Genomic DNA, 19,869 nt, shown 5'->3' with positions numbered 1-19,869 from the left:
GGGCTCTGGGGGAGGATTTAAAGCCCCAGCATGGGTGGGTGGGCAGGCAGCAGGGGCAAGTTGTGTACAACTGCTCTGAAGATCACTGGTTCTTCACGCCATGTGCAAAGCCCTGCCTTGTCACCAGGGGAAGGCTCTCAGCCCGGGACAGCTATGGTTACAGGAGAGCAACGTGCTTCTCTCTTTGCATGGTAAATGGCTCCTTTTCCTGGCTGCGTTTTGTCCTGGGGTTCGTCCCTGGGGAAGTGCAGTCCCTGCTCATGTTCTTGGCTTGCTGTGATGCCAGATGGAGCCAGGTTTCCTGAGTCCCGGGTGCCTGTGGTGTTAATCCTGCTGTGAGAGGTGTGGTGGGTGTTGTGAAGTTGAGATGAGCTGGGGTTGGAAGGCTCTTGAGCTGGGCTTCATCCTCTCTGGAGCTGAGATTTAAGCCTGGGCTAATGAAGCTTGGTCATGGAGCTAATTTAGCTGTTTCTGTGTGTAGTGATATTGTCAACATTAATCCTTCCTTAACATGAGTACATCCCTCAGCGTAGCTTGCGTGTCTGTCTGCTTGCTCCCTCTGGAGACCCAAGAAAGCCACTGAGGCACATGCTTATTCCCCAGAACCAGCACAGGAGCCCGCAATGTTAAAAGCACATAACTTTCAGGTGGTACAAGTGGCATGGCTGTGCTTGCGCTTCTCTGTTTTGGACCAAAACCCAAACACATGGTGCAGAGAGGGGCCTGAAAGGAGGGGTGATGGAGTGGAATGACTCCACCAGAGCTGAGCTGGCCCTGCAGCTCCAGAAGAAACCTTTGGTGGGCACAACCCAGAGAAGAGCACGAGGGACTGAGCTCCCAGGTGTGGCTGAGAAATGCCTTTAGGAAAAAAAATCTACGTCCAGAGACATTGGCCTCCTACAGCAAGACTTATTAAACCTGACCTAGGACACACCTCCAGCCGACTGCATTTGTGGTTCTGGGGATCTGGACTCCTCCAGCCCATAAGCATGAACCGTTCCAGGGGACAGATAAGAGCTCTAATGACCTGCCAGCTCATTACCAGTAGTGGGAGTCCTGCCCTAACAAAAGGGACTGCAGTCTTTTCAGAGTTCGCATTCCACCGACGTGATTTTAGCACAGTGATGCCATAACAGCTCAGCTGGGAATCCCGAAAGAGAGGCACGAGCTCTGCACCACCCCTCCAAAGGGATCTCCAGTCTTTCTCTCTTCCTTTCCCCTTCTCTCTCAGTCTTTCCTTCCCCAATTTGCTCTGTTGAAATCCTGCTTTTGAAAGGGAGACAGGGGAGTTGGAGACCTGCTCTGTGGCGGTGGGGATGTGGTCGTCTGTCTTGAGGAGGGAAGGGTTATAACTATGCACACATCTGAAATGTAATTGCTGTCAGCTCTCTCCATTCTTGCAGCACGAGGCCTTTAATCTCTCCCACCAGACCCATCGGCCCTGATATTGCAGCTCCAGAAAGGCTGGTTTTATGTACTTTAACCCTGCGACCTTTACAAATCCCATCATTCCAATCAATACGTCTCATTAGCGTTAGGTAAATGTATGGGATGGATGGGGAGCTGTGCTGGGAGGAGCCCACAGAGGGTGGGGAGGAAAGAGCTCCTGCCTGCCTGCTGTTGGGGGGCAGCCCAGCCCCACCACACACCCCCAGCTGCTGGGGGCATCCTTCCCCCCCAAGCATCCTTGCCCCCAGACGCACACCTTGGTCCAGCCAGAGAAGGGGGCCAGCTAATGCAGAGCATGAAACAAAGTCCCTGAGAAGCCAACTATGGAGTCAAGAGCCCAAGCCGTTAACTGGACCAAGATGTTGGAGTAATTTTTTTCTCTCTCCTTGGGAAGCAGACATATGTTTTACAGCTTTCCCCTATGTCGACTAAATGAAAACATACAGGGTCTGTGGCAGGTGATGGGAAAACAATGTGGGGTGTGCGCAGGGCCGCCTGCCATCCCTGCCCGTCAGGCAGGGGAGCTGCCAAAGCAGGCACTTACTGTGGATGGTAGGACAAAACCAAGCAGTGGGGTGAAGAAAGAAAATCTCTGGTACTTCCCATGAAAATGAAGGGCTTAATCCATGGAGAAGTGCGAGTTTACACCAGATGAGGACCTCACCAGCACCAGAATGCTGGCCATGCCAGGTGGGACTGACCCACAGGTTCACAGGGCATTGGTCAACCAAGGACACTTCAAAAATAGGATGGGCCATCTGTCTCCATCCTCCGTACCATCCTGCCCCTGGGAAGGCTGGAGGCGCGGTAGTGTTGCAATCCAGTTTTCACTGGGGAGGGAGCTCCCTTCCCCCTGGATCAGTGCCTCAGCCAGCAGGGCTGTAAATACTATAACTGCCCATAAAACCACCCAGCTCCCCTCCGAATCCTGCTCAAACACTTGACTCTGGCGACCCGCTGGCAGCAGCAGATCCCACAGGAGTGGGCGTCTCGGGGGCTGCTGTTGCTGCAGCCCGCCCAGGGTGGGGGCAGCCTGCCCTGCCATCGCGCCTCCTCACTCCCCATGCCGCCACCAGGGTGTGGGGTGGCTTCTCGGGGGACCACGGGATGAGTAGCCTCCAGGCCTCGGCACTGCCAGTTCACCTGCGCCACGTGCCTTGCGGCTCCGCACTGTATGAGATCTGTGTCCCAGAGCTTGAATTGAACTATCCCATGTTTATGCAAATTCATCCCTGGCAAATCCAGCTCCCCAAAAGGAAAGAAGATGAGTTTAAGGTCTTCTCCTCCCAGTGGGGCCGGCTTGGGTGCCGGAGGAATTGAGGGTGCCTTCATCACCCTCCCCAGGCAGGGCAAGCTTTTTAAGTGGCATCTGGAGCCAGGTTTGGTTTCTGAGCTCTGCTATCCCCATCTGCAGAGCCAGCACGTTACTGCAGCAGCAGCCAGCCTGCCGGCTTCGGGCTCACGCCAGCAGTAAAAGAGGCCTGATGAATACACAGCAAAAAACATATTCGTATGCATACATCTATTTCTGCAAGGGCCGACAAAAGCGACGGCTTAAAAACCACGGGCGAGCTCTGCTTTTTCGTATTAGTGAGGTTTAATGAAGGTGTTTTCCATGGTTTAAACTTAGAGCTGGGCCAAACACACCTCTCATTGGAGCGTCGGACAGCCAAATTTGTCTCCGTGCTGGAGGGGATATGTGGACCTGGCTATGTGATGTTCCCACATATGCAGGGTGGTTTGGAGACCTGGTTCATGTGCTCCCCCTTCCCAGGGCTGGTGCCCACTTTCCCCGTCTCCCTGCTGCTCTGTTTGTCACAGCTCTTCGGCAAGACCTCAGACTTGTTGACAAGCACTGAAGTCCACGGCAGCATGAAAACCGTTTAAGCACTAAGCCCCCTTGGCTTTAGCGAGACGGCTGTGCGGCGCAGGATCTTAGTGCAGACCCTGGCAGGAGGCAGAGGGAAGGAGAAATGAATAAATCCTCTGGCAGGGCCAATTTCACCTGACCTGACGCTGCTCCTCCTGGAATTAAAACAGGCGACTCCCCAAGCGCCTGTCCAGAGCGGTGGGCTGCTTGGCACTATGCCAACCCCCCTGCCCACCGACTCTCCAGCCACCAAGCTGGGAGCAGCCATGAAATCTGGGTCTGGTCCATGATAAGAAAAACCCATAGCTTCAGAGTCATCCTCTCCAGCAGAACAACTGTTGGGCGAGTAAAGCCCCCTCTGTGCAAGTCCCCAGCCCTGCAGCGCACCTGGGTACCTTGCCCTAGCTAGGAGCCCCCAGTGACGGGGCATCTGTGTGCAGGGGGCTCACGGGGTCTTTTGAGCGTAGTTTTTTTTGCCACCAACAGTGTGGAGCCAGCAGCAAAACCTCCTGGGCAGCTGCAGAGCCTCAGCAAGCCTTCCGGAGCAGCGCTGCCCTCCTCGGCACCACAGCCCCTGCCTGGCCATCCCCACCCAGCAGCAGGACAGCCTGCACCACCGCGGCGAAGGGGAACCGGGCAAGAGGGCGGAAAGCTAACACATCCCCCAGCCACACGTCTGTCAGAAGAGGACAGAGCAGTGGCCTTGCTGCAGGACCCTGTTTAACCTTCTCAGGCTTGTCCGCCAGAGGAAAGCTTAGCAGGAGGAGAGATATTGTAGATAGAGGGATTGGTGGGTCCAGAGATGCAGGGGACAGCAGCAGCCTTAGATTTTATCTGTGTCTCTGCACGGCCAGACGACCTTGGAATCCCAATCAACAGTTGTTAATAAAACACAGGGGAGAAGCACAAGGAGTTAAAGGCAGAGCAAGCTTCAGGGCTCTGGGCCCTCACAGCTGAGGGCACTGGATGCTGCCACTGTTTAGTCCAATACCACCCACAGCATGTAAGCTTACTGGCTCCCTTTTCCTTACCCACTGGAAAAGCTGCTTTTGGACAGTAATGGGAACAGAGGGAATTCTGAAAGGTCTGGAACCCCCCACCAGATCCCCGTCAGCTCTGTTGGCTCCTGGGTGCCTGGGTTCCTGTGCTATACCCCCCTAAAGGGCTGGGGCTGAGCCCAGCGCAGGGGGAGGTGGGAAGAGGCTGAAGGTAGGAGGTGGGAGTAGGAGCTTCCCAGTTCTTCCTGTCACTCCTGGTCTCTCTTGGCAATGTTCAGCCCTCCGGGTTACTCTTCTGTGTGCTCCTTGCCCCCATGGGTGGTCTGGATCTGCTGGACCAGTTACTTCACCACTTTTTACCCATGTCACTGGGAGCTCCTTGTCCTTGTAAGGAGCTGGGGAAGGAGACACGGCAGGCCCAGGGTTGGGAAGGGAAGGGAGAGCTGGTTTTGGCCATCACTGGAGAGAGCAAGCAAGTGCTCGAAGTGTTGGGACCTCATCCCAGAGCCACTGCTGCCACCCTCCTGCACCCTGTCTCCTCCCCACCTCGGGCTGTGCAGAAATCTGGTCCTTACACAACCCAGCCTTTCAGTCCCAGCCATTACAATGACAAGGGTGATAAGAGATTCTTATCACAGTGCTCAGAATCGATTTGAAGCTGAGCCCCTTCCCCTCACTCCTCCTCCTCCTCCTCCTCCTCCTCCTTCTCGAAGCTACTGGAGCAGCAGTTGGCACTGCAGAGGGACTGGGCAGCAGGGCTTGTTGGAGAGCAAAGATGACAATTTGGGGTTCAGATCCCTCCAGAGATAAGTCCCTCCAGCCCTGCAGCTTCAGGCATATCCTCCCACTGGAGACAGGGCACAGGGTGGGAGACAGGACACTTGGGCTCCTTCCTGCTACCTGTCTGCTGGGAGATCCGCTCCCTGTCCCCAGGCTGCAGGAGGGGCGATGCAGCTCTGCATCCCTGGAGGGCACTGTGAACCTCCATGCAGGGCGACCTGGGCAAAGAGCTACGGCTTCCCGGCTGAGGCAAGAGCTTGTCCTCTTTGTGCTTGGTGGGAAGAAAGGACAAGGCCCTGCTGATCCCACAAGAGAGACGGGGAGCAGCCTGCAGTCCTGGATGCCAAGCCTGGGGCTCACTGCACCCTTGTTTTACTCCAGCCCTCCAAAGAGCTGCAACTTTCTGCAGCTCAGTGTGCCCTGCCTCCGCTCTGACCTCCTCTGGACCCTGCTCACCCACCCAATGCTTGATGGGGACAGATCCTGCCCTCCCACATGTGCCTGATGGGGACAGTGCTCAGGGACGTGGCACTTCCCGCAGGCAGAGCAAGGGGCTCCCAGGCTGGAGTGGGGTGTCTGTGAGCCCTGGTCACAGCACAACAGCCAGCATCCCCCCGGGTGTCGCTGCAAGCTGCTGTCCCCCCTCCTGCCAGGAGGCTGTCTGGGTGTCACTCATGAGGAAGCAGAGACTGCACACAAGTTTCAGTGAGGTTAGGGCTTATTTACCGCAGCTGCCCAGTCTCTCAGTCTCTCCCTACAAGCCATCACCTCTACCATTTACCAAAGCTCAGCTCCTCACACCAGCCTCAAAACACAGCCAGGTCCCTCCTCAGAGACCAACACCAGCCCAGGCTTCCACCTTACAGTTTCCCCCTTCTCAGCCCTGGGATGTTCAGCGGGATGCTGCGTGCCAGGGAGGGAAGGCAGAGGACCTGGCAGCTCAGCTGCCTGCACGGAGGCTCCCCTGGGCAGTTGGCACTGCAGCTCCCCCATTTTTTAAGGGTGCCTTGGCTCAAACGCATGCACCCACGCTTTGCAGCACACCTGCAGAGGCAGAGCAGGACCTCAGCCACTGGTCGGGAAACTGAGGCACGGGTGGATTATGGGCTTGCACGGCCACGCAGCAGAGCTGCTGAGAGGACCAAGACATCTTGGCCTGAAGCTGCCTGAGGACCTTCAGCCCCTTTAGCAGCTTTGAAGCCCCAGCAGCTCTGGCTGAGCAGATGTTGCAAGTCCTCCCTTTCCTCCCAGCACCGTCTCTGGGAAGAGCAGAAGCACAAGGCGGTGGCAGGGGAAGCATCCGAACAATCAGGGCTTGTGCGGAGACAAAGAAAGGCCCTTCTTGTCGACGGGTGCAGTTGGGGTGAGCCTGGGGGCATCACAGGGTGGCACCCCAGGTACCCCAGCTGTGCTGACTCTCCAGGCCAACAGAGAGGGGGCTATTGTGGGCCCGGCACAGGGTGTCACCGCCTGCCTTGGTTAGCAGGGATGCTCTCTCTTTGTGCCTGCTGGTTTCTGCTCTGCTGACCCGCTTTGCTCCCTCCGCTGGCGCCATCCATCAGCTCTGGCAGCCCCGTCAATTCCAGGGCTCTGCGATGCCATTCCCCAGGGGAAAAAGCACTTTTTTCTTAAGGGAAAGGAGAAGTATTTTCCCTCCCAGCAAGCCGCTAGGCTTCCTTCCTCCTCTTCTCTGACACATCGAATGCTCGACACAGCCCAGGGACAGGGGCGCAGCATGTACCTGGTCTTTTCATTCAGCCCAGCCCCAGCCTCTCTGCTGGCTGCTCAGGGCCAGAAGGGCTGCGCTACCTGCAGCGTCCCCGGGGCAGATGTGCAGCGTCCCCGGGGCAGATGTGCTCCAGCACCCCGCCCGCCCCCGGGCCCTTGCTATTGCAGGTCCCCGGCAGGCGGTGGCAGCCTGACCCGCAGCCGCAGGTCCCCCAGGCAGGTCCGTGCCAGGCTGGCAGGAGCTGGGGGAAACCAGCCTGGCAGTGGGCAGAGCCCCCGGCCCTTTGCACGGCGCCTTGGCTGCAGCAGCAGCAGCTCGGGGAAGGCGTTATTGCATATGTCCCGTGTCCTGCTCGCCAGCCTGGCAGGTGGTGGTGGGGACAAGCCAGGGATGCCGGGGCAGCTGCCAGCAGGGTCAGGCTTGGGAGGACGGCACCGCTGCCAGGATGAGGATGGGGCAGGGTGTGTTCACACCTCTGTCCATGAAAGCCCTTCTCCAGGAGACTGTGGATTTGAAGCATGCGCTGGCCGGGTGAAATCTCCAGCAATGCCCATGCCTGAGTGCTTGCCATGAGGCTGAAGCACTGGAGACTGCCTATAGGTGAGTGGTAGGAAAAAGCAGGATCCTGAGAGCCACCTTCATCCCTTCCTCCTTGCCTCCCTGGGCCACGGTCAGCCCTGCAGTGCTGGTCGTTACCCCAGCTCTCCCCTGCCCCAACTCCTTGTCCCGAGGTCCAGATGTGGGGCAGGGACCTGACCGTTATCAGGGCTTTCTACCTCTGCCCCGGCAATCCCACCTCAGCAGCAGAAACATCTGCCTCACCTCTTCAGTCAGTACTTAGCTCTTAATAGTCCTGACAATTCACAGGAAAACAGGGGCATTAAATGTTAGTTATATCTGTTTGGATTCAAAAAACTTTATTACTTGAGTTAATTATAGCTGGAGTCATAAAAGGGTGTAGAGCAAGAGGTGCTGCTGCTCTATGGGGTGAGTGGGGCTGAGCACCCCCGGCCACCCTGAGCCGTCAATGGGGCAAGGATGGAGGGATGTACTGGCCACGAGTGTGGCCACCTGCCCAGCACACGGCCAGCCCCTGCCCCTCGGGAAGCGGCCGCCATGGTAAAGGGCTGCGCCGGGGCCGTGTCAGTGGGGCTGCAGAGCCAGCGGTGGGGTCTCGGGGCGCACGGCAGGTACTCGCTTAGCTGTTGCGCTGGCGGGACCTGGCCTGCCCCAGCCTGTGGGCTTCTAATTTACTGCTTTCCTTTTACCGTAAAACTGAAAGGGGAAGGTGCACCCTTTAATCACTGCCTCCGGGGCCCCGCCTGAAACCACACAGAGACGGAGCGAAGGCTAGGAGTTAATGCTCCTTCCGACACCTTTTTATGATTCATGGGCCTGACCTTGAGCCATAAACCGCTCAACCTCCCCACCACACTGGCAGTATTTACAGCCTGCAGGGGCCACTGCGCGCAGCCACCGATGCAGATCCGCAGCCCAGGCCCTGCACGCCAGCCCAGGTACACAGCTGGGGCTGCAACAGGTAGGCAGCCAGGGATGCGCAGGCTGGGATGGCTGCGCAGCTGGCGGTGCCCACGCTGGTGGGCAGCTGTGGATGGATCCTAATGCAGCAGACGGAGGTGGAGATGCACGCGGTGTGCTAACGAATCCTTGTTTATGCACACAGAGGCGTGCATAGGTAAATGTGCTAAGATGCCCTCACCGGGTAGCACCTGCAGATATACGGAACAAGCGCGTTTGCGCGCAGGGAGGTGTGCGCCCACACGCCCACTGGCTGGGTGTTTGCACCCAAACACTGGACTGTGGTGGGGAGCTCTCCACTGGCTGCAGCAGGGCACAGGGACAAGCACTGTGGCTATGGGCATGGCCCCACGGGGAAGGGGCCAGGCTGAGCTGGCACATCCCAGCTCCCCAGCATCCTGCAGTGCAGGTCCCACTCCCCAGCAGGAGCAAAGGCTGCTGACACATGAACCATCTTGGCCACACTGTGGAGGCAGGTCCTGGCATCAGGGCCCATTCCGCTGAATCCCACCGGCCAGGCAGCCCCGGATCTTGCTCCACAGGTTAAGACCCATGAAAGCCTACACTGGTCCGAATTGAAGCAGGGTGATGTCTACCGCTGAAAGCAAAGGGTTCTCTGGGTGGGCTCAGACCCACCAGATCTTTGCTCTATGCCTCAGTTTCCCCACCGCCGCAGCAAGAAAAATAATCCTGACCCATCATGTTTGCATGGAGTCAGGAGGCCGAGCTTGTTAATGTTTGCCGAGTGGGTTTGGCTCCTGTGATAGAACAAGCCAGAAATGTGAAGGTCATTATTATTAGTAGGATTAAAACAGTTTAACCCAGAGCGAGGGGGCACAGGTGAATATAGCAGCTGCGCCATGCTCAGTAACAAATTGCACATACATGTAACCTCAAAATAGCAACACATGCCATGATTATGGCTCACTTTAGAAACGCTGGGCAGAACTAGAGGGTTGCCAGAGAGCCTTCTAACATTTCTACCCCAAAAATGCCCTCCCTGAGGGCAGAAGGGACTGAGGTAGGCTGTTCCCAGAGACATCCAGAGCCTGTACAAGCTGTCAGTGCCCACTCAGCACATGCACAAATTTCCCAGAACAGGTCCATGTGCATCACTTGCCAGCACAGAGGTCCTCACACAACAGCTTGCCTAGTCCTCACCAGGACCTTCTCCACTGCCCCCATCGGGGGACTACAGCATTGGGCAACTTATCTGGAACAAAAATGTCCCTTTTTTTTTTTTAAGTTTACAGGTTGTTGAATTTTTTTCTTTCCTCCTTACAAAACAAAAGAGGGAAAAAACATCCTTATCTCAGAAAGCAGAGTTCAGGAAAAAGCTACTGGTCTTTTGGACTCAGTGAGTCCCCATTGGTAGCCTCGCTTGTCACGGAGAATTTATCAGCCAAACACATTGCTGGTATAATGCACCATATAACTAGTGCATAAACAAACTTCAGCATGATAAATGCCCTGCTTTGAAGCCATAAAGTTATTAGCTAGTGGCTGTTAGCTACTGCTTAGCGTGGGACATGCTCCTTCCATTAACCCCTGGATGCCCCACCGGTGCTCAGAAGCCTGGGGTGATCTCTGGAGGGCACCTCCATGCAGTGGGAAAGCATGGAGGGATCTGGTGGGCAGAGATACTTCTGCCGGCACATATCTGTGCACTTTGTACCCACTGTGAGGACTGCAGGAGGGAAATGCTTGTTGGGAATGGGGCTCTGAAGGCTGGCAGCCCCTTGCTGTCCTATTTGAGACTTTCAGCAGCTCCTCTTCTTACCTCTGTCCCCTCAAGAGGCAAACGCAGCGGGGAGCAGGGCCAGGGCGGTCACATACATAGCCACAGCTCAGACCCTCCTGGGCTGTACCTGTTTCAGAGATGGGCTGAGACAGGGCTGGAGGAGAGCAGCACCCAGGTGACCTCCTTTAGGTGACGTGCTGCTGAGGACTCTGAAGCAAAAGCCTTAAATTTTTCTGCAGCAGCCAGGCAGGGAGCTCCAGTGAGGTGCTCAGAGTTGCCTCTGCTGCCTGCAGCACATGGCTGCCTGCAGTTCCTGATGAGCACAGCCTCACTGGAGGCTACAAGATGCTGGAGAAGCACAGCTGTATCCCAGGGCCAGCATTGCTGGCCATGAGCTGCTAACCAGCATCAGCAGAGCCAGCAGCCATCCTGCCCACACCAGATCTGGGGAGCACCCAGGCCACCTCCTGCCTCCATCCCACACTGAGGTGGGACAAAGGCAGGGAGCTGGGCATGCTGGGGATGGCCACAGGTCTCTGGTGCTCAGCCCAAGGTGCTGATGGGGTTACACAGCAGCACGGACACTTCTTGGCCACACAGCCCGGAGCCCCAGAGCCACAGTGGGAGATGCTGGCGGCCGGGGGCTAACTCCCATCCCTCTCCCAGTAAAACCACCCCTGCAAGGAGGCAGGAGATGTCTCAGCAGGGCCAGCTGGGGGGCAGCGGGACTCGAGGCTGCCTCAGCGCCTGTTCTTCATTAAAAGCCCAGTGTTGAAGAAACTCGTAATTAGAGCCCTGAGTATTAATTAATCTCCATGACCCTCCTCTCATTCTCCTTCCTCTGCTCTCACAGCTCAGGAGGTCAGCCTGGATTATTAACATGTGCAAGCAAAGGATGGCAAGCTCACCGAGAGGGCTGGCAGATCCTGGGCCATGTCCCTGTGTTCAGAGCAGCCAAAGGTGCCCTGTCCCTCCCCGCCAGCATGGCAGCCCTTCCCTGCCTCTCTGTCTCATGGCTGGGCTTGGTTGGGGACATGTCTCTCTCACTCGGGCACACTCAGCACGCTGGGGACAGCACTTCAATGAGCTGGAACATCCCAGAACGAGCAGAGGTAATTTTATGCTAACTCTGCCTGCACAAGCACTTGCGGAGAGGCTGCATCCCAGAGGCTGAGTTGAGTCTCACTGGAGACAACCTTGCCCATGGAGACCTCCCAGCATGGTGGAGTGCAGAGCAGCAAGCCCAGACGAAACCAGCACCAAAAGGCCTTTGAGCACCCCATCTCTGCTCATCCAGATCTTGCCTGGGTCTTAAGAGCCTCAGCACTAAGAAGACAGCCGTGGGGCATGGACACAGCCCCTGGGAAGGCCACTCTCCCCGGCAAGACACTGCCCAGGCGCAACCTGGGGACCGATGTACTGCAAAGAGCTGCCATGGAGCAAGAAAAAAAGATATTAAATAAATCCAAACTTTTCTGACTCCCTGGTAATCACCAACTGATTCCCTCATCTGATTTTTTCCCCCTTTTCTGCTGCAGCAATAAAAAGGGGAAAATCAACATCCAAATGATCTTGTTTATGGCGACTAAATAAGCTGCATGTGCTTAATCCGTTAGAGTTTAATGAATTTACGACTTGCTTTGGAATTTGACAAGGGCTGTAAAAGAGTAATTAACATTTATCAGTGTGTTTTTTACACACCCTGCCCTCCTCCCGTCTCCCTTCCCTCCTCCTGCTGCCTGTCGCAAAGCAGCACTGGGTATCGGGGGGAATATAAAAGTGATCAATTAATTCTTAATAATCTCAGGGAAAGATTGTAGAGTTGCAGTATGAACTCAGGGAGTGTCAATAAATGTGCCAAAGGTTGGTCCCCCCCTTCCTGGTGCTGCTGCAGAGGAATGTGGGCGGCCGGGGAGGGGACAGGGCTGCAGGACCAGCCCTGCACCCCTTTCCTTCTCTGTCACGCTCCACTGGCCTCCAGAGCAGCTCTCTGTCACTGACACAGTGGCCTCTGGGACCCTCACAGAGGGAGCGAGGAGGGGGCTGGTGGCAAGTGGGGTCCCCATCTAACGCAGCAGCAACAGCAATTTAGAAACGCAACCCCAGTCGCTACTTGTGCCAGCCAACAGCTCTGTCCTGGTAGACCTGAACCTGTTGATGACCCTAAATTCTCACCACCGTGATCGGGGGGCAGCCAAACATCTGCTTAGATGGAGACTGCAGGCAACAGCACTGGCACCTGCACCACCCCCGCTGTCACCCTGCTGTCACTTGGCACAGGCGATCGCCACTGTTTCAGCTCTGTTAGACATGATGGGATGTCAGTGCTGACCTCCGAGACAAGCGAGGGGGGCTCATGTCTGCCTTGTGCCGGGCTCTCCCAGGCACTCAGCTGCCACGGAGCAGGGCTGCGAGCAGGGCTGCAACTTGGGGGCTGCAAGGGGACGAGCCCAGCCTCCCTTGCCACCAGTTCCAGGGCAGGCTGAATGTGACCTAAGGATCCCGGGGCATTTCTCCTCTTGGATCCCAGCATGCCCTGCCCTGGGCCACCTCCCCAGCAGCCCTGGGGAGCAAAACCAGAAGAAGCCACAGCCATCACCTTCCTGGTAGGTAGGACATGTCCCCTAATCTGTGACCACAGCACCCTGCCCTCAGCAGTGGCCTTTGCAGGCATGTGTGTGACCAGGGCGCAGGGAAGCCTGCACGTCTGGGCATCTGTGGAGGAAGAGAGGGGTCAGTGCTCCTGGGGGGCAGCAGGCTCCACGGAGGAGACAGAGAAGCATCTGGGCTCAGCTGTGGGGCAGAGGGTCCTGGAGACCCACAAACAAAAGCTCAGGATGATAAATCCTCAGAGGTTTGAGACTGTCCGGGGATCTGCTCTGGACAGAAACAAATTCTCCCTGTCGAACATAATGGCCCAGAAATAAGAAATGAGGCAGGGACGGAGAGGGCTGGACCCCAGGGGTCTGGAAAATCTCCTCCCAGCCCCACACCAAGCATTGGTGGGGGTGGGAGGTGGAGGCAGCGATACCCTCCCAGCAGGCTGGGACCCCTGCGCTGGGCACAGACCCGCCAGCTGAATGGGGCAGACTTGGGATTTCTTGCCAGGTGGGAGTTATTCAAGCCAGCCCGAAGCACGATGAGTGCGGGATAGGCAGGGAAGAGAGTGGTAAGCAATGGTACGGACTGGCCTTCACTCCACCTGAGCTAGGGTTTGAGGGCAGCTGGCCGGCACGGGCTGCGGGGTCAGGCAGGGAGCAGAGCCCGGTCGGAGCGGGGCTGAGCCCCCATGCAGGGCGAGGAGGTGAGGAAGAGGGGCTGCAGCAGAGGCACTCTGCGTGGCCGTATTATGGGCAAGCGCCAGCTCCCTGCAGCCTCCGAGTGAGGGTCTCCAGCCTTGGGCAGGCTTGTGGTGCTGGCGGCCGCACAAGAGTCTGCCTGTCCTGCACACATGCATCTCGGAGGGAGAAACGGACGCACGGGGAGGGATTTCAGGCCACCAGGACTACTCCCAGCACACCAACATCTGCTCTGCTCAGCAGGCAGCAGGTCTGGGTCTTCACCGCAGAGTGGCGGAGCAACATGCATAGCCAAGGGTCCCAAAATCACTCAGGGATGACTCGGTGCCCTGCCCGGTGCTCAGAGTGCTGTGCTCCTGCAGTGCTTTCTGCATTGCCATCCAGGCCCCACCACAGACGCCCTGCATGACCTCAGGATCTCTCCTCTGCTGCGGAGGAGAGGATGCTGCAGGGCGGGCAGGGGGCAGAGTGGGGGCTGTGCTCCCCCCTGCCTGCGCTGGCTCAGCCATCCCTGCGTCAGCCTGTCTAAACAGCACCTCCTCCTGCAGAGACCTCGTGCTGGGGGTCGGCAGCTCAGCGGCTCTGGGATTTGTCAGGGTATCATTGGAGTTATCAAACAGCAGCTTGGACCAGGCGTCCCAAAGGGTTGGGTCAGCCAGACCCAACATCACCCAGCTGCCAGGAAAACAGCTCTGGGGCTGAGGACATGGATGGGACTCAGGTGTCTTTGGGCTGGTTCTCCCTGGCCACTGACACTCTGACTCACACCAGGCACGTGGCTTCACCTCCACGTGTGGCTGGAACCCCCTCGCCTTGCCCCGGCGTGTGGGGCGACACTTGTTAGTGAAGGAGCAAGGCTGTGATGGGGCGATGCTTGGCCAACGCCTGCTGCTTTGCAATGGCACTAATGGATCAGAGACAGCACAGCCATGCCCCCGCCTCGCTCCGCTCGGGTGCTGCTAACAATCATAACAAAGAGCATTTATCCAGCTGCATTCCAAGTTTCTCCCTTTTTCCATTTCCCTTTCTTGTCGCTCAGGTGTGACAATTTTAATACCCATAAATGATAAGGTGGATGGCAACCATAACGGTACGTACAGCCCTGTGTCAGCTTTTCTCCATCTGCAGGAGACCCTGGGTCACACTTCAGATGGCAGAAGGTTTAGAAGGAGTTAACAGGAGACTCCCAGGTCCCCTAAGCATCTTGCCCAGGGTCTTAAGCCCATAAGCAGTGGCGCTAAAGATGATTTTAAGCCATGATTATAAGAAATCTATTGATCTTTTGGACTCTATAATGACAGATTAACCGTTTTAATAAAACACCTATTAATCATGCATTAACCCTTCTCTGCTATTTGTACATTGAATACCAAACTGACAAGGGCGTTGGGATTTCTAGGAGACTTTTTGGAGGGGGAGGGAGGGGAGGTTTCTTTAGGTAACAACAACAACAAGAAGAAAATAATGCAAACTTACAGAGGGGGAGAGTTAAAATCATACGATGAGTGGCAGTTGCAGACGCCTGGGGCCCTCTTTGGTTGTCGCTTCTATCTGGCAATCAATTGACAAGAAATTGAGATTATGAAACATTATGCCTGTGATCAAAGGAGGCGGGCATCCTTCCCCCATCCGAGGCCGAATCTCCACTCCCCCATGGAAACCAGTGTCAGCGAACATCAGTGATGTGGCCTTTGGCAGGTACCAGACAATGCCGACACAAATTTTAGCATGAACATGTCCACCAGCCCCACGGGTCTTTATGGCAAACTGAGCAAGGACGCAACATCCTAAAGGTGTATCCCACCGGAGCACCTAGGTGTCTATGCTTTTCGTTTTGAGAGACTTGCCTCTGAAAGTCAATCATCCGGAGAGGCAGAGGAAAAAGAAGGGGAAATGAGGGAAGCAACCCCCCCACCAGCTCAGGCCGGCTGGGAATGGGCACAGGCTGCTCACCCCCTTTCCCTGCCCACTCTTGAAACCCACAGCATCAGTGTGGGATGGTGGCATGGGCTGGCTCATGGACCCGGACGGGCACAGCCCCGGGGCCTCTTGTGTAAGCGCTGGGGAGGGGGCAGGCACTGCTTCCTCCTGCCCCGGCCGTTGCAGCCTCAGAAACCACCAAGTCCCTGGTGCGTTAGGAACTGCCTGGAGGCTGGAGCTTCCTGCAGGTGTCCCACACTCATGAATCACACCTTGTCAGGGCTCGGGGTGCCCAACGGCTGGGTGACCACCGAGATGCCCGGGGAGCCCTGCCCTGGGATGCACTGACCTCCCCACCACACCATCCCGGCCAGGTGAGGGTTAAGCAGGCATTAATCACACTGTTTGAGAGATGTTTCAAAGCCTCTTCCAAATATTATAAAAAATGTCTTTAATCATCTAATAGCGCGAACTCTGCTCATGATGGATGGAGAGAAGTCGCCTCTTTCCTCCTGATCCTAACAGATGAGGCTGAAGAGCTGCTGCTCCAAGGGCGGGGGGGAAAGTTGGGGAGGGGGCTGGGGGGAGAGAAGGACATTTCTCAACCTCCCACCAGAGCAGTTATAAATATGAGGTCATACAGCAAGAGATGATAACGCATTAAGGGCTCTTGAGATATTAGTCTGTCAGCCTCGTTAGACACAGCCTATTTGGGGCTGACTGCATAATTAGAGGCTGGGGTACCCATAACTCATTGGTGTTTATATGGTAGGAAGGGGCTACGCTCACCATCACCCTCAGCACTCTGAGAAGTCATCTTCAGCAGGCATCAAACCCCACTCCCCGCTGCAAAAATCACCCTCCTCTCCCTGGGAACAATTGTTCCCTCTCCCCACCTCCTGCCCTTCCTGCAGCCCTGAGCCCACAGCATGGTCAGTGCACCCACCCTCACCTCTCCCTTCCCCTGCAGGTGGGGAACAGGGTTACGGCTTGGCCAAGCTGCCCCAAAGTAGTGTGTGACCAAGCAGAGAAGTCCTGGCTCCCAGTGCCCTGCCCACTGGGATGGCTTGCTGGGAACAGCCCATGTTCTGCCCTGCGAGGGACTGCATCCCCTGAGCACCCCCAGGCAGCCTCCACAGCAGGTTTGGCCCTCCTGTGCCCTCCTGTCTTTCCAGGGAATAGCTCCAAGTTGGGCTGGAAACACCTTGGGGAGGTGGGTATACTTGAATAAAGATCATCTTGGAGAAGCCTGAGCAGAAATGAGTCCAAGGAAAACAAGAACATCCAAGCACCCCAGGACAGCTTGTCACTTCTGCCCTGCTGTGAGCATCCCCCACTCCTGACATGCTGTCCCTGACATGCACCAGAGACCCCTTTCTAGCCCAGAGTGCTCCTTGCACAGGTCACCAAGAGACAGGGCAGACCCCCGCCCCCGAGCTGCTGCACGAAGCCTTCTGGGTGCTGCTGGTCTGCCCAGGGGCTGGGGGACACCGAGTGCTGGGCAGCCAGGGACCCCGTGCTTGGTGGGGAACCTGGTGAGGAGCTGGGCTTTCCATATCCCTGTCCCATCTGCTTTCTAGTCTCAGTTCTGCCTAGGTGGTGGTGAGCACCGACACAGAAGGGCAGTTCCCAACCAACCCAGCTGAAAAATTGAACAAGTGAAACAGGGAAGGGGAGCGTTTCCCTTCTGCAACTGTGCAGAGCGAGGGCACTGCCAGACCAGCTCCTGCTCAAAAGGGAACAGAGGGGGAGCAGGGAGCAGGGGGAGGCAGGCAAAAGCTGAACCGAGCTCCATGCACCCAGCAGAGCCGGCTTTGCAGCCCGAGCCTTCCCAGCAGCACATCCCTGTCACTCCTCTTGCCCTACGGCAGGTGGGAAAATGAAGACACCAAGAAGGGCAGGGACATCAGCATGAGAAACAAGAGCCCTCACTGCCGGGACTGCCCTGATACTGCCAAAGTCCCCAGCATGGCCACCCAGTGCCTCATCCCCTCTCCCTGCTTGCCTGCCACAGCTGGGGAGGGGGCAAGGGGTCTGTGGAGGAGGGGGCAACCCCATGGCTTCCCAGGCTGAGGTAGGATAATGAATCCTGATGGGGGAAGTGACCTTTTCCAAATGCCACATGTCATTGGATTTTATATCACACCAGGACAATGTGCCATGGGTATTAAAATCGTTTTTCCAATAGAAGTGTGTGTGTGTATGTGTGTGTCAGAGAGATATGTGAGAAAAATAAAACTAAGATGTGAAAATTAGGCTGCCTCTAAACATGGCCTTTAGAAAAGACTTAGGTCCTCACAGAGCAGGACTGACAGAGAAGATCCATGCCCTTTGCTCCTGGGATCACGGATGATTTTGTCAAGGGAGTATGACTTTTCCAAGCCCCATGACAGAACTAGGGGAAAAACGCTCAGGAGTCCTGATCTCCATTTCTAAAGTCCTGCAAAGACTTTCACCTCTACAGTGACCCCTCTGCTGTGGAGGGACACTTCCAGGGCTGCTTGGCCCATGAGACATGTACAGATACGTATGGAGCACAGATCACCTCGCACGGGTGCTCCTGGACACCCATGGGTGTTAAGTCTGTGCTGTGCATGTGGAGAAAGTCCTACACAACAGCCAACACCAAGTTACTCAGCCTCACCCGGGCTTCAAAGCAGCCTGTATGCCTGTGGTCCAGCCCAGAGATGTGCATGGAGCATCCACTGAGTTATCCACAAACGTGGGTACAGACACCCACCCATATATGCCAGGACACATTCCCATGTGAAAACACAATGTAAAAAGGGAGGCACTAGAAGCCAAATTCACTTGAACTCCAGCCTGTTCCCTCAATCTGCAGGGCAATTGTCCGGCTGAAATAACAACGCTGGGACAAAAAAAAAAAAAAAAAAAAAAAAAAAGGACAAGCTGTGTTTGTTTATTCAGCTTCTTTCTCCCCCTCTCCTCTCGACAATGCCCTGACACTGTGTCCTGCCGCGCTGGAGCTGCAACCCCAATGGGCTAAATTTATCCCAGCTGGAGCCCTGTTTACAAGCCTTGTCCTGTTTACAGCATGGTCCATCCTGCTCAGGACCAGGCAGTGGCCATCCCCGGGGTGGACAGTCCATGCCTCACCTTCCTCAGTCTCTGCCATGCTCAGGCTGCCCATGTGGTCCCTGGAAGGATGCCCAACACCCTGCACTCTCCATGTGTTTGCACGCAGGGAAGCTTGTGGCCCCCTGCCCATCTGGGAGGTGATGGGGACACACGGGTTTGCACAGGCTGCTGCTTGCCCAGCATGGCTCGGTGATGGCCCAGGTGGCAAGAGCCCCCATCAGTGCTGGCTGGTGGCACACCTTCCCCCAGGAAAACATTGGCTGCAAGCTCAGCGCTGAGGGTGCAGTACATCCCATGAGAAACTGGCTGGGGACAGCCATGCTCCACCATGAAAGCATCAGTGGAGCTGCACGTTCCATCCAACCATGTGTGGGTGCTCTGCCCTCCATAGCTCACACTGCAGTGGGGGGCCACAGGTTCAGGCTGTCACACACCCATCCCTGTCTCCCCGATGGGCTCACGTGGGCTGGGAGGACAGAGCTGGCAGAGGCTCAGCCCCCTCTTCCCAGTAACAAAACTGGACGTCACACCAGTGGCCTGAATGGTTGAGCCTGGCTGGGCCCGATGGGTTGATGGCATTGTGCATAGACATTAGAATGCTGGGGACGTGGTGGAGGGGTGCTCACTGCCAGCATCCCGCTTGCACTCTTCCTGCACTGATTCCCATCTCTGGGGGGATGCACCAGCCATGGTCTGCCAGGGAGCAATGGGGGCTCCCCCGGCCTCCCCCCAGCACGGGTGTCCGCTGCAGTCACAGGCTGCCTCACCCGCAGGAGCTGCCTTCAGCGGGGCTCAGTTGGCAACATCCGGGCTCTTATTTGCTGTTTAATGAGTCCCAGCTAATGAATCCAAACGCATGAAAGCTTTTCATTAACCCTTTGGCTTGCCATCAGCATTGGACACTGCTTTGTGGAGCTTGGGAATCACAAGAGTGGTTTCAGGGGTGACCACAAATCCTCATCTACGAGCCTGTGTGCTACCTTGAGCCCTGCCACCCTTTCCCTGCCCGTGCCCGGTCCAAGTGGCTGCAGAGGAGACACTAGCACCTTATGGATGTGAAATGAAGTAGCTGGTCCTGTGCTTCCTCAGACTCTCTTGTCAGGGCCAGCTAACAGACATTTGCCTTCATCCCTGGTGGCAGGGCCATTGCTCAGCAGTGATGGATCCCTCTTTGCACCTGCTCGTGGCTGCATGTACTTAGACTTAATGAGTGAGCAACCTCCTGGCATGCTGACAATGCAGCCCTCTTCTGCATGGTCCAGGTGCAAACCACTGCCTGCTGTCACCTCGGGAAGCCTCCCGCTTGAAACCAAGAGCTCTGGATCACATCCCGTGGTAAGGCACACCTTGTGTGCCCATGGAGGGGAAAGGAGGATCTCACGGAGAGACCCTGACCTGGGTTCAGCTCCCACACAGTATGAGGGGCTCAAATCTCACTGCCTGAC

At 56.4% G+C, this 19,869-nt stretch overlaps 1 protein-coding gene across 3 annotated transcripts in view; it reads right to left on the bottom strand.

Annotated features, from left to right (window-relative positions):
• RNF220 (ring finger protein 220) overlaps window positions 1-19,869 on the bottom strand; it is a 229,157-nt gene that overhangs the window by 123,294 nt on the left and 85,994 nt on the right. Inside the window, exon 1 of one of the 3 annotated variants that reach the window (XM_040610518.1) lies at window positions 14,882-14,918. The exons of the other annotated variants lie outside the window; for them this stretch is intronic. Coding sequence (XP_040466452.1) covers window positions 14,882-14,903 — 22 coding nt within the window. The 5' untranslated portion in view covers window positions 14,904-14,918. Of the gene's footprint in view, window positions 1-14,881; window positions 14,919-19,869 lie in introns of those variants that run through there. 3 annotated transcript variants of the gene reach the window in all.

This window comes from Falco naumanni, chromosome 11 (assembly GCF_017639655.2).
Source record: "Falco naumanni isolate bFalNau1 chromosome 11, bFalNau1.pat, whole genome shotgun sequence".
In the NCBI taxonomy this organism is placed as follows: Eukaryota; Metazoa; Chordata; class Aves; order Falconiformes; family Falconidae; genus Falco; species Falco naumanni.
Note: the sequence above shows the minus strand (reverse complement) of the source record. Positions and strands in the feature narration are given on the sequence as shown.